The following is a 13,959-nucleotide window of genomic DNA, read 5'->3' as shown; positions in this document are numbered from 1 at the left end:
TTATCAGGTGGAGTACAGAGGGGTTTGGTTTAGCAGATCTGGTATGCCTCCATGAAGGTCTTTTAGAGCACACCTAAAGTTTGGTGTGTTGGGGATTGCCCGGATAGTTTGAGTATAGCCAGTCTTTCGTAAATTTCCTGCACCGCTTAGTTTTTTAAAAAGCATTAAAAAAAAAAAAAAGTAAATAAAGTTTCTTATAGGGATAAGAAAATTACCAACCTCCTCTATAAGCTTGATATTTGGTGAGGCTGCACAGAGACACTTCAGGTACAGCTGTTTGAAGTGTCCTTTCACGCTCATTTCTTTGTGGTCTGAACATAGCTTTGCCATATTTGTTGCTGCGGACACTTTGCCAAGTTTAAGGAGACGCTTAATTCTCATTTCCAATAGCAATGGGCCCTCAGAATGAAGAAACTCGTTGGCTGTGGAAAGGGAAGGCAAAAATTAGACATTATAATTCCATTTAAATTGCTACAAGCAAGATTTAAAGAGGAATACTACTAGGTCCTGCTAATGGCAAACGTACCAATCATATACATTTCAATGCACAGAATTCGAAATTTGAACACAAACATTCCAAAAAGACAATAAAATAAATAAAAAATCCATCAACAGTTAGTTTAACTCCACCTCTTTACGACTGACAATCTTTCTAAACCAGGGGTCCCCAACTCCGGTCCTCAGGGACCACCAACAGGTCATGTTTTCAGGATATCCTATAGTAAGAACACCTGCGGCAATGTCTGAGGCACTGACAATTACATCACCTGTGCAATACTGAGGAAATCCTGAAAACATGACCTGTTGGGGTGCCTTGAGGACTGGAGTTGGGGAACACTGTTCTAAACCATAACCTTTGAAGTGATTGATTTCTCCATAATGAAGCCGCAAAAAATGTATAGATGCTACCAATATTTTGTGATTACTTAAATGACTGATGTCAAAAAGTTCCCCTATTCTTCTGCGCAATGTTCACTGCTGACAACTAATGTACATGTGATAAAATATGTTATACCGCAGTTTTTAAGACCTGACTTTATAAACCAGATCGGCGTTCATAAATCTAACATTGCGCAGTTACATTTACATATGCCGTAACGCCAGTACCACACAATGGCCATGATTTCAACTGTAAAGCATATCTCAGCAGAAAAGGCAAGTTGGTTTTCCCCATAGTCATGTACACACAAGAAGAATAAAAAAAAAAAAAGAAATATTGATAGGCTAGGTTGTCAATATCCCTTTGTGTGGGGTTCAATGTTTTTTAAAGGCATCTGTTAGCTGAGGAGAATTAAAGTGTGTAAAACTTTTTCACGTAGAAGGTCTAAAAGTTTAGAAGTTTTTGTATACTAAATGCCTTTGCCTTCTCATTGACCTTCTGTAAATCCCATCACCCTGTGTGAACGTCACGCTTCGATTGCCAGTGACTGTCTTGATTTGCAGATTTGACTACTGAATCCTGGATAGTGGGAGATTCCCTGGTGAAATGCCCTAATAATTAAAAGCTGATATTTCCAGAGCTCCGCATGTAAAAAGGTTTGTGCCATTGCTTAGTAATATAGACCGCAGCGTGTGGGAGATACATTCATAGCTCCCTGCTCTTGTATTGGTACCTGGTAGCACTGAAAGGAAGTTAGACGGCTGGCGCAGCTCAGCACCGGGTCAAGGTTGCTTAAGCAGTATTTGTCTAGGCTTGGTACGACTGATAAGATAAGTGATAATTAATAAACAGCTAAGTTTATTCCAGAATTAATCACCTTCAGTAGTGGACTCATTTAGTTTAATCATCCTCAGTTAGACCAGAACAAAAACCTCTTACATCAAGCATAGAGCTTTTATTAAAATATCTTAAACTCTATTTTACATTCTGCAAACCAAGTACTGTAATCTCTTTTTCTTATGCATCAGATAAACAAGTGCACTTTAGCACTGCCTATAACCTTACAGGTTTGTGAATATGCACGGCCAAATATCAACTTAAAGCACATGGATGAAACCCAATAGGGGGGAATTACAGGAGCGGAAAGCCATGATATTTTATGCGTGCAAGTGCAATCATTTTAATTGAGCATAATATTTCTGACCTTGGTGTCCCATGCAGTCAGATCTAACAGAATCAGATAAAGGAAATTATCTGCCACAGCTTAGTCTGCCACACTTTTATATCAGCTATTACAAGGTAACAAAGCAAAACACAATATACATTTCCTGTTGAAAGAACAGAACATCTATGAGTAGAACGTTTATTGAAGTCTAGCAGCACTTACCCAGATAAGGATCCTGGATTTCCTCATTAATAATCTTATTCAAAATTGGATCTCCCCACACACCATCTTCTTGGGACATATTGTACAACAGCTCAAGCTCATGGCTGCCATTTTCTGTCAATCTTATATGTGCGGCCTAGGAGAGGAAGCAAATTTAGCAGATCCTCTCAAGAAAAAATGTGAATTATTAGTCAAAAGTTAGCAAGTTATTACTCTAAATACCTGCAACCATCATTTACTCATGTTAGGCCTCTTGAAAAAAGGAAAGCAAGTGCATTAGAAGAAATCCGTCACCACAATTTTGGTACAGGGCTCCAGATGGTGACCAAAATAGGAGGCAATGCCACCTATAATTCGCATTTAGTGACAAGAATTTACAGCCTTGTTGCCAATTGCGACTAGCCGTGCCTTGCGGCTGTAACTAAGACTACAAAATACATTTAACCTATGCGAAAGGCGGTCTAGTAGACATTCCTAGTGTGCCCCGCTAGACCTGCCAGTGCTCATCAGAGACCGCCCAGAAAGCAGTGCAGAAATATGGCGGCTTTAAGGCGAACGTGTTGTCCATAATCACAGCAGATACTCCTATCTACATCTTCAGGCGGTGCACCGCGGTACGAGGCAGTGTGAGCGGCCTACAACCTCCTTCCTTCCCCGACTCCTCCGCTTTAGTTTCTGAGGCACCTCAATGGAAGAGTCAGGGAATGAAGGCAGAGACAGGTACAATGTCCGATGCGTCGTTTGAAGAGGCAGAGAGAATACATAATAAAACTGAAGGTCAGAGAACAAGATTACTACTTTGTGGGGGTACTAAATGGGACCAATTCTTACCAGTCTGTAGGGTCACCGTTAGCATTCTGTGGGGGCAATAAATGGCACTACCATTACCACCTCTGTGGCATCACTGCAGGAGACCCCTATTACTGCTCTAAGGGGACACTTAACAGGGCTCCAGATGGTGACAAAAATTGCCACTGATGTACCTAAAATTATTTCAAGTGACAAGCCTTTTCAATAGAGAGAATGCCCTTTGCTGTCATTCTTCCCTGCCATTGTACCTCCAATTACCTGGTTCAGGATCCTCTTTTCAGCCACTGCCATTTTCTAGCTACGTAATGCACGATATGCACTGCTCTTTGATTGGCCAGTACTGATCATGAGCACAGTGCTGGCCAATCAGAGACAGATATTGTGCATTGATAGTCTAACACAACCAATGCACTCTAGTGATTAGTAGTTTGAAGACTATGCCAGTCATCTTGGACAACTGAAAATGGGGCCCAGAACCAGTGGATCAGAGGGGCCTCAGTACAGAAGAGCAACAAGCAGTTAATATAATGGTTCCCTCCAGTCCCAAGAGAAAACTAGAGCCATGGTTTCCGGAACACAAATCGAAAAAGTAAAGAAAAACTAACATGATAAAACAAAAACAACAAAAAACACATGTAATTGACATTGTGGACAGGCCACGGGTACCCCCGTCATCACCTAGTGATGGTGCAGGAAAAACAAATAATTTTTTAAACCTGTACTACGCATGACAGACAGCGAATGTCCATTGTCATCCGCAGTATAGAAGACAAAGGTATGTGGGGTCATTGGCTGCGGTCAGAGCCAGATTCCGCTGCAGGCTCCTGCATGCGGAATCTGTCCCAGTATTGTGCAGACGACCTTAGGCATTTTGTTTTCCAGTTCCATCAGCAGAAAAACAGACCCAGTAAAATCCATGCCAACACAAACTCTGCATATTTTTGATGGATACGTTTAACAAATCTGTCAAAACACCAGATCAGTTTGCTTCAGTTAGATGAGTTTTTTTTGTTGAAAACACACGAAAAAAAAATAAACACAACCAACCAAGATCCATTTATGAAGGGCTAAAAACGCAGATGTGAAAGCTGCCTTACCAATTAATTTTAGTTCATGATACAAAACCTGAATTAATACTGCTGACTAGTTTATCTTTGTTCTTCCATCACCACCATGTCTGGAGGCTAATAATCCTGAGGAATGCCCAGCTACGTACCGTGCTAAATGAAGAAATGGGGTGAAGTATGTCTGAGGGGTCTGAACTATGCTGGAGAAGTATAAAACCTACGGCTCTTATCTGAAAACGCCCAGGAATAGAAGAAGCTGTTAAGTTTTGGAATTAGTAAAAACTAATAGGCCAAACCTCATACAAGAGAAGGGCCTAGATGACTGAAGCCATGTGGGCCAAAATCTCACAAGACACCAGTTAGAAATCAGTGATCTGCACAACCAATGTAGAAAAAAAGCAGAGCATAAAAAGAATGAGCCAAAGTACACTTAACATGCAAGGAATTCCCAATATACGTGAGGTGCCCTGCTATACAGACTATATAGAGTAGCAGATGTTTGATGGATCCTAGGCATACTATTTAACATAGAGAAACAGGCTTACCTTTATTGCGCCTTGGAATCTTTCCCAGTGATCACTGGGTAATTCTTGTGGCAAACATAACAGGAGTTCAACACAGCTTCTACAAAGCAAAATTATTAGGGTCAATTTCTTGATTGCTTTGTACCAGCATCTATATTACATTGGACCACTTGTAAGACTGCTGGCCAGAATTTATTTTCTATTCATTTTACTTTTGTGTAGTGAACAAATTCATTCAAGAATTAGATATTCTGTGTCTAAATCTATGAGACAAAGGGATTTTCCATTAACCTCTTAAGGCCTCGTTCACACCAGCATGGTTTACACGCTGCTACAGAAGCTGCACTGCTAAAAAAGCTAGGACAGAGAGTGCCAACTCGCCTGTCAACCCTGTGCTACGGCGCTGTCCATGGTGCTGACCACAGGCCCCTGTGGGAGCTGCAGCAGCGCTGACAGGTGAACGGAGCAGCTCATTCACCGCAGATTTTCTGCATGTCAGTAGCGTGGTTTACACATGGCCTAAAAACATGGTCTATTTTGGTATTTTTTCGTCAAGATGGCTGTATGAGGGCTTGTTTTTCTGTGTGGTGAACTGTAATTTATATTGGTACCATTTTATGTACATATAATTGTTAAAAAAAAAAAAAAGTTTAATAGTAGGGAAGAAAACATTAATTCAGCCATTTTTTTTTTACAGTGTTCTCATACAGCATAAACGACACGATACTTTCCTGTCGGTCAGTTCGATTAAGACGATACCAAAAATATTACTTTTTTTTAGCTTTTTCCACAATAAAAACTTTTTTTTTTGGAAATATTTTTACATTGTTGCATTCAAAATACCCTGACTTTTATTTTTCATTGAGGGAGCTCTATGAGGGCATGACTTTTGCATGTAGTTTTTATTTGTACCATTTTTTTTTTTAACCACTTTTACTGCGTTTGGCAGGCAAAGCGCACAAAATAAGCAGTTTTCCTTTATGGTTTTTGCCATACAGGATAAACAGTGGGTTCCATTTATTGTACAGGTCATTACACATACAATGATACCAAATATGTGGTATTTTTAAAATATTTATACAAAAAGGAGAAAATGTGCAAAAAGGCTTTGATATATTTTTTATACTTTTTATTTTACATTTTTTTCTATTCCTGTAGGTGACTTAAACTATACCAGCTATGGTCACTACGATAATGCATTGCAGAACTTCAATAGCGATCATACGCAATGGTAAGCCAGGACACCAGTATATGATGTCCTGTTGCTATGGCAACTCACCGGCTTCCTGCGATTACGTCACGGAGGTCTGATGATGTCACAGAGGGAGCGCACTCCCTCTGTGAACCCTTTACATGCTGCAATCTACATAGGTTGCAGCATGTAGAGGGCTAACAGCGGGCAATCACTGTTCTTATGTATCCCACTATTGCAGGCTATCGGTTACAGCTGACTCCAGCTGCAGGATGGCACTGGCTCAGCTTTTGATCCCGCACCATCCACATGACATGAGTTTACGTCCTCTTGCGTTAAGTACACCGCAGCCAGGATAGGATGTAAACTTATGTCCTGTGGCGTTAAAGAAATTTATCCCCTATCCATAGCATAGGTTATAAATATAGCTGAGACCCTAGCAATTCAGAGATCTAAGGACTCTGAATGCTTCGTGTGAATGGAGTGGCGGTGCGCAGGAATGACTATTGCACTGTTCACTGATATATAGGATGGAGGAAGATCACTGAGCACGTTGATAGATCGAACTTTTACAGATGCAGCGATACCAAACACGTATTTTTGCTTTATTATTTAGATTTTCTTATTGCAAATATGGCATTTTTTAAAAACTTACCTGTTTTTTTTTTAAAATAAAACTTTGTTTTTATTTTTACACTTTCTTTTAGTCCTCCTAGAGGACCACAACCAGCGATACTTTGATCGCTCCTGCAGTATGATGTAATGGCATAGCATTACATCATACTGCATTCTGACAGGCAGCCTACCAAGCAGCCCACAGGAAGCAAGAGATTGGCTTAACCCACAGCGGTTCAGCTAATCAGAGCAATATCTTGCTGGAGGCAGGGTCCTCAAACCCGTCACCTAGCAAAAGATGCTCTGTTGGCGATGACAAGTGCCCAGAAGCCTGTCTGGAGCTCTGGAAAGCAGCGGGAGGGACCCGGACGGCACTAGCTAGGTATTTAATTTTATTTTTAGGGAGTGTAGCTAGCGCTTGCTTGTGCGACGCAGAGCTGAAAACGGCCAAAAATAGAACATGCATTGCTGTCAAAGGGCAGCGTTGACGACGCTGTGTTTTGACGCTCGTGTGAACAGCCCCATTGAAATTAATGGGACCATTGTACAGCATTTAGCGCAGCGCTGAAAAGGCAGCGCTCAACGCTGTACAAAAACACCTGTGTGAGGGAGGCCTGAGGATGGACCTTTAATAGTATTCTCCCTGGAAAACCCCTTTAAGGATATGTCGAAACAAAGGAGATGCTCAACTACAACTTTTTGCTTATGTATAGATTTTACTGCAGATTTCAACCTTTGTATTGTGACATTTCTGCAACAGAACGAACATTTTGAAGTTCTGAAAGCCCGCAGCATACCAGATTTCTGTGCAGGTTTTACAAAAAGCAATACACACCTCTTAAATGGCCTCCAAGTCCAGTGTAGCCACTCTGGTCCCAGAAGCTGTGCAGTGGTCATGTGTTTAATGTACAAATGATCACTCAGCCAATTACTGGTCTTGACTGTTATACTACCATGAATAGCAGCCAATTGCCAAAGCTAGTGAATGGCCAAGCGATGTCATGTGTACAGTGAATAACATCCGACTGCTACAGTTGCTTTCAGAACTGGGGCAGCAGGGAATGGGTGGCCATGCTAAAGCACGAGGTCATTTAAGAGATTTGGCTTTTTCAAAAAACATTCCGCACAAACCGCAATCTCAAAAAGATTTTATTTATTTTTTTAAATCGAAGAAAACCCCTTTAATTGTAATACAAGAATAACAGTTTATTAGCAATTAAATACTTACAACGCTAGCCGCTCAAGCACCAAGCTGACATTTTCACACTGTGAGGTGAGATACGGTCTGGCATTCGAGTAACTTTGAATGGCCACTGTATACACTTCCAATAAGGGCAGGGAATCTTCAGATGCCTTCCATTTTTCAGCATACTCCAGGAGAGTCTGTTTGAACAAGAGCAAACTTTTAGAACAATGCAGATACATAGAATACAAATCTAACCAATCGCTTATTTAAAGGCGTTTTGTCATTAGAACAAAGCTCTGTCCTCCAGCTGGACACTGCGTAAAATAAAAAACAAGCGTATACACTTCTCTCTTGGAGCCCCAGGATGCAGCTGACAAGTCGACGACGGTATCAGCGGTGACTTCTGGGTAGTTGGACGGCGAAAACACTTGTTCGCTGCAGCATCACCTGGCATCAGCGCTCATATCCTTGATGCCATGATACCAGGGGTTTTTGGGAATGTGACACTGCAGTCTCCGATTGGCTGCAGTGGTCACATGTTTGTGCCGGCCGACAACTTAGAAGTCACCACCATTAACGCTAGTAACTCTTAGCTGTGTTCCAGGGCTCCAGAGGAGGTGAGCATTTTTTTTTGTTTGTTTTTTTAATTTTAAGCAGGACCCAGTTTTTTTTTTTTGTTTAAATCCCACTAGTAAAATGAGACAATATATCGACAATTTTTGTTCCTGTCCCAGGTCTTGGATTAGATTAAGTTGCCATTTTAACAAGGCAAAACTTTGACTTTTGTCAGAATCATGAAATTGATATTAGTTCGGCACCCTGTGAGAAGGGCTAATATTGGGACGAGGGGAGTCGGGGAAAACAAATGGTGTATAGGATGCTGGAAAGTGGACTGGTGTACTATACTCTGATGAGCCAGGAATCAAGCATAGCAAGGACTGGCTCAAATTCGGCCAATGAGCGCTATGCTTGATTCCCGCACTGCCTCCTGGTTCACAGTATAATCACAGGAAAGGACCACGTAGGAGGAGACAAAGTTTGGCTGCTAACAAACACAGGGCTTCAGATTGTAATCAGATTCACCCAGAAGTCTGCAAATGGTGACATTTTTCAACATACCATATATACTCGAGTATTAGCCGACCCGAGTATAAGCCGAGACAATAAGTTTTACCACAAAAAGCTGGGAAAACTTATTGACTCGAGTATAAGCTGAGCTATGCTCAAGTATACAATAGGTAAAAAACTGGCATCTGTGTGACAAGCTGCTTTAATTCTCCCCGCTGTCATCCCCTACCGTCCTCTCTGCTTGGCTCTGTCAGTGCTGTGTAAGTAAGCGCTGTGATTGGATTGAGCACCAGCCAATCACAGCTGGCGCTCAATCCAATCACAGTGCTTCTTTACACAGCGCTGACGGGGGATATGACAGCGGGGAGAATTCTAAAGCAGCTTGATTGGCTGGGAATGATCAAGCAACGGCTGTGATTGGCTGACGTTCAATCCAATCACAGCTCTTACTTACACAGTACTGACGGCGGGGGGGGGATGACAAAGCCGAGCAAAGAGGACGGCGTGGGATGTCAGCGGAGAGAATTCAAGCAGTCTGCCGCACCACCGCCAGAGACAGACACTGGCTTGGAGGCAAGTATTTTTTAATCCTTCCCTGACTAGAGTATAAACCGGGGGGGGGGGGGGGGGGTTACAACAAAAATGTGCTGAAAAACTAGGCTTATTCTCGAGTATATACAGTAATTGCCATTTCCTCCCAACCCCACCACTGCTGCTCTGTTAAAAGTAGTCTTCAGTATATTGCAGATGTCCCTCAGTGATGCAAGTCAGGTGGTTTCACCAGTTTCCCCTCGGCTTCTGGCAGCTAGTAAGTTGGGGGCAGTTTACGCCAAATGATTTATTGTTTCAATAAGTGAACGATGTCAGAGTTTGGTTGGGTGGCCCGTTTATGCAGCAGATACATTCATTCGTTCACATTCCCTATATAAGTGACGACGACTGAACCATCCATATTCAAACCGAATTATTAGTGAACGAGACAATTATTTTTTATGTCTACATGAACAAAAAGCAAACAATTGATCATTCGGCTGCATTTACACTGACTGATTACACTGTGCAACACAATTTTTGTAACCTATAAGCAGATAGGCGGCTCATAGTAACCTTAGTACGCTAAATTCAAATATGATATGCATTTTTTTTGCCACGTAAGGTTTTCCAATTATGGGGAATAATGTAATCCAATTGCCATTGTACTTTATTTTTTGGAAATATGCCTATACAATTAATCCAGTAGGCTCGCCATTAACCTTAGCTAATAAAAAGAACAAAAGTGATTGCGCAGCTATTTTGGGTAGGTTAATGTAACATATAGGGTATGTTTCCACGTGGCGTAAACACTGCGGATCATCCACCAGTAAGATGTAATTAATGAACTGTGTTTTTACAGCTCATTGGTTAGACTGGGACTATCTTTCAAAATGTAATAACAATATAGCTGAGTGGTGTAAACAACCCAAACAATTTCTGCTATGTCTGGGGACAGTTCACAACAAAGACACAGAGGAGGAAAAGAACATGCTTAGTAAAGAGTGCCTATCACAAGTATTTGGGAATAAAGCTTGGTGACCAAGATAAGAAGTGGCACTGCACATCATCTGTGTGTCATGTAACACTCCTCTCACACAGGGGCTGAAAAGGCAAGAGTAGATGCCATTCGCCATTCCGATGGTATGGTGAGAACAAAGAGACCACCAGACTGACTGTTACTTCTGCAAGACAAATACCAAAGGTTTCTCCAGCAAACAGAAAGATGAAATTCTGTATCCAGATATACCTTCTGCAATAAACCCTGTGCCTCATGATGCCAGATTACCTATTCCTGACCCAATGTAGGGATACTATTGCCCTCTGGCTGGGCAGCATCCCTGGGGCCACTATTACTACTGAGGCCACTATAGGGGTCACTATTAGGGCTCATTCTTATTGACATAAGCGTATTTCAGTTGTGCAAATGCGATATGTATTTGCATGACCTAAAAATCGCTTACACCTGTGTTTTTCACCTGCTCTGGCGTGTTTTTAAGTGCACAAATGCCCTACGTTTTTTTTTGCATGCGCAGATATGCAGACAGTCTCATTGAAATGCTGTACAAATGATCAGGCTTCCTGCGTACTCGCTGCGTATTTGTGCTCGCTCATTCACTTCAATGGCTTATTGCAGTGTGGAATACTCCCCAGAAGGTCATACCGCCATTTTTTCACGTGCTTGTACATCGTGCGAGAAAAATACGCTCATGTGAACGAACCCATTGAAATCAATGGGTTCCATTTACTGCATATTACGCATACGAGACATCGCAGTCATTGAAGACCCGTTACAAATGGAAGTACAATCCGAATAGGATGGGCAATAGGAGGCTGGAACCGGCACACGTCATGGGGCGGAGCTACGCGATGACGCGTACAAGGGGGCGGAGCCAAAACACCGATGCTGCCGAGCGGAGCCGAAGGGAGAAGACACATCTGCGCAAGCGCGTCTAAAAAAGCAAGAAGACACCGAAGTTAGACGGAACCATGGAGACGGGGACGCCAGCAACAGAGCAGGTAAGTGAATAACTTCTGTATGGCTCATATTTAATGCACGATGTATATTACAAAGTGCATTAATATGGCCATACAGAAGTGTATAACCCCACTTGCTTTCGCGGGACAACCCCTTTAAGGAATTTTCATGAACTGCAATTTCTTACGCAAAAAAGTATCTTCTAGAAAAAAAAAATATATACACAAGGAATTCAGGTTTAAAAATAGAAAGAAAAATTTGGTGAAAAGTATTTTGAGATCTGAATTTTAGGCCAAATTAGCCTGACCTAACCATGTCTACCTTAGACCCAATTCCCACGGGTGTTGCCCCGCAGCTATTAGATTCTATTGAACCCAAAAGCGCAATGCTCACGGTGTAGAATTCCGCCCCGTGAAAGCACCCGTAATCACCCGCGGTATGTTCTATTTGCCATGGGCGTACACGTGCACGGCTTCCATTGCATTCAATGGAAGCCGTCCGTCACACTATCTTCCGCTGTAGCACAGCGGAAGATAGCGTGAAAACACTTCCCCGACCACCAAAGCCCGCGTCACACGGGGAGTATGGGGTCTCTGGGGGGAAGGGGGGCCGTGACTGACTCCGCTGCGGAATTCCTCTTGCGGAGCCCGTCACGGCCGTGGGCAGTAGGCCTTATTCTTCACTCTAAGGTAAATAAAACCAGAGGACAAAAAATAAAAGCATTCCCTCCAATTACTCTACATTATCAGCACATGTCTACATTTTTCTGCTGACCTGACAGCGACTTCTTACTAAAATACTTTGAGAACAGCAACACTGGACAACTTGACCAAATATTAGTGCTTGCCTCACAGGGCATGATCCAAGAGGCCCTCAACTGTCCAGAAAGGATACAACATTTGAGCTCTCAAGAAGCACAAGACCACCTGCGCACGGGCAGGTTTGAATTATGGAATCCGCAGCAAATACTGCCCATAGCACGCTATGGCAAAGTGATTTTTCATGCAATTGCGATTTACGCTTGTGGAGGGGAAAAAAAATTTAATCGCGGCATGCTCCATTTTTCTGCGGGCCCCACACGGTCAGCTTCCATTGAAGTCAATGGAAGCCATCCAACCTGCGGAATAGCACTGCGGAACGGTGGCGGGGACCTGCATCATCACCTAGCAACGGTGCGGGAAAATCTGTACTGCGCATGTGTGACGGCCAGACCATCCGCATTACAGAGAGAAAAACCGACAACAGGTACGCAGGGTCACCAGCCACGGTCAGGTGTTAAGAAAATTGTAGATCAATGTATCAGTTAATTATTCTATATTGCATTGTAGACTAGGAATATATAGCAGTGAAGGGGTTAAACGAAACTCTTCTATAGGCCTGCATGTCTTCTGAGGAAGAAAGATTAGGAGATAAGACAGTCTATTAAATCACTCATGTATGTTTATAGTATAACATACACAGGGAGAAGTGACTAGACTGTATGGTGCCTTCCCAGGCCTTCCTTCTCCCTGAATTTATGACGGTCTTATTGTATGTAATAGATACACTTAAGGAGGTGTAACTTATGTTAATCACTTATATTTTAAGCCTATCATATATCCTTATTCACCTTGGAGGTATAAACTTTTGCTGTGATGTCATTTATAATATATAATCTTTGACCACCTTAAAATTAAAGCAGAAATCATCTGATATAGCTCAGGCTGATTGATGTGTTTCTCCTGGGCCCAGACTTCTGCACGGGATCTGGGACCGTCTTCTCTTTGATAAACACATAAATTCTCCTTACATTTTTGGTCCTTCGAGCCGGAATCACTCACTGCAGAGGGAGAGGAAAGCCTGGCTGTGAAAAGGTGGGTCTGAAGTACTCTCCGATCATTAAAAGACCTCCGTCTTGCTTAGACGTAATTAGAGGCCAGTCGGGCATCCTGTCTGAAACAGTGACGTTTTTCCGAACTAGCCGGAGAATTTGGAAGCCTCCCAGATAACGTGTAGTAAGTATAGCAATGGTTAAACTTCTCTTCTCTCTTCTTCTTCTTCTGTATACTTTAGTGTTAGTAGAATTTACAATGTGTATTGTAAATGAGAGGCAATCATAGACGAAGGGACAATAGCAGTAGTCTATGTGAAATGTGTAAGGTAAATGAGAAGTATAGACGAATGGGTTGCCAAAGGGGCAATAGCAGTAGTCTATGTGAGACCATAGCCATTGTGAGAAGGCTACAGGAAAGAATTAACTCCGTGCGACACGTAAAAAGTGGTTAGATGACGTCATGGGACACAGGGGTGTCCAGGAACTTTACTTCTTATCTTTCTATTACTTTCTCTTTGATATTGTGTTATAGAGTAACTAAGAATATGAAGAGGGCGGCCGCCTACTAATATAATGTACTATTTGTATTGCTGTCTTATATTGCATGAAGCGAATGTGTGAGTGATTGAGATGAGTGGAATAAATAAATAAATTAAAAGTCCTAGTTGTAAAGAATTATGTGATAAAATACGGACAAAATCAGCTAAAAGATCAGCAGAAATACGGATTATCCGCTGCTGAAGTCTGGTTAAAAGAAGCCCCAAACTGTCACGCCCATATAAAAAAGAGACGCCCGACAGTTTGATGAACAATTCAAAGGGTTAATGAGGAGTTCCAATTGAATGAAAAATAGAGAGAGCAGATAGAAGAATTCTATGGCCAGATTGGAGTTCTGTAGAAGGCAATTG

The 13,959-nt window shown here is 42.1% G+C and overlaps 1 protein-coding gene across 1 annotated transcript in view; it reads right to left on the bottom strand.

Moving 5' to 3' along the window:
* ZNF292 (zinc finger protein 292) overlaps window positions 1-13,959 on the bottom strand; it is a 51,660-nt gene that overhangs the window by 20,532 nt on the left and 17,169 nt on the right. Inside the window, exons 2-5 of the mRNA XM_066605069.1 lie at window positions 7,704-7,858; window positions 4,690-4,768; window positions 2,268-2,403; window positions 220-422 (exon numbers count right to left, since the gene is read on the bottom strand). Of these exons, the coding sequence (XP_066461166.1) occupies window positions 220-422; window positions 2,268-2,403; window positions 4,690-4,768; window positions 7,704-7,858 (573 nt within the window). The remainder of the gene's footprint in view (window positions 1-219; window positions 423-2,267; window positions 2,404-4,689; window positions 4,769-7,703; window positions 7,859-13,959) is intronic.

This window comes from Eleutherodactylus coqui, chromosome 1, assembly GCF_035609145.1.
Source record: "Eleutherodactylus coqui strain aEleCoq1 chromosome 1, aEleCoq1.hap1, whole genome shotgun sequence".
Classification (NCBI taxonomy): domain Eukaryota; kingdom Metazoa; phylum Chordata; class Amphibia; order Anura; family Eleutherodactylidae; genus Eleutherodactylus; species Eleutherodactylus coqui.
Note: the sequence above shows the minus strand (reverse complement) of the source record. Positions and strands in the feature narration are given on the sequence as shown.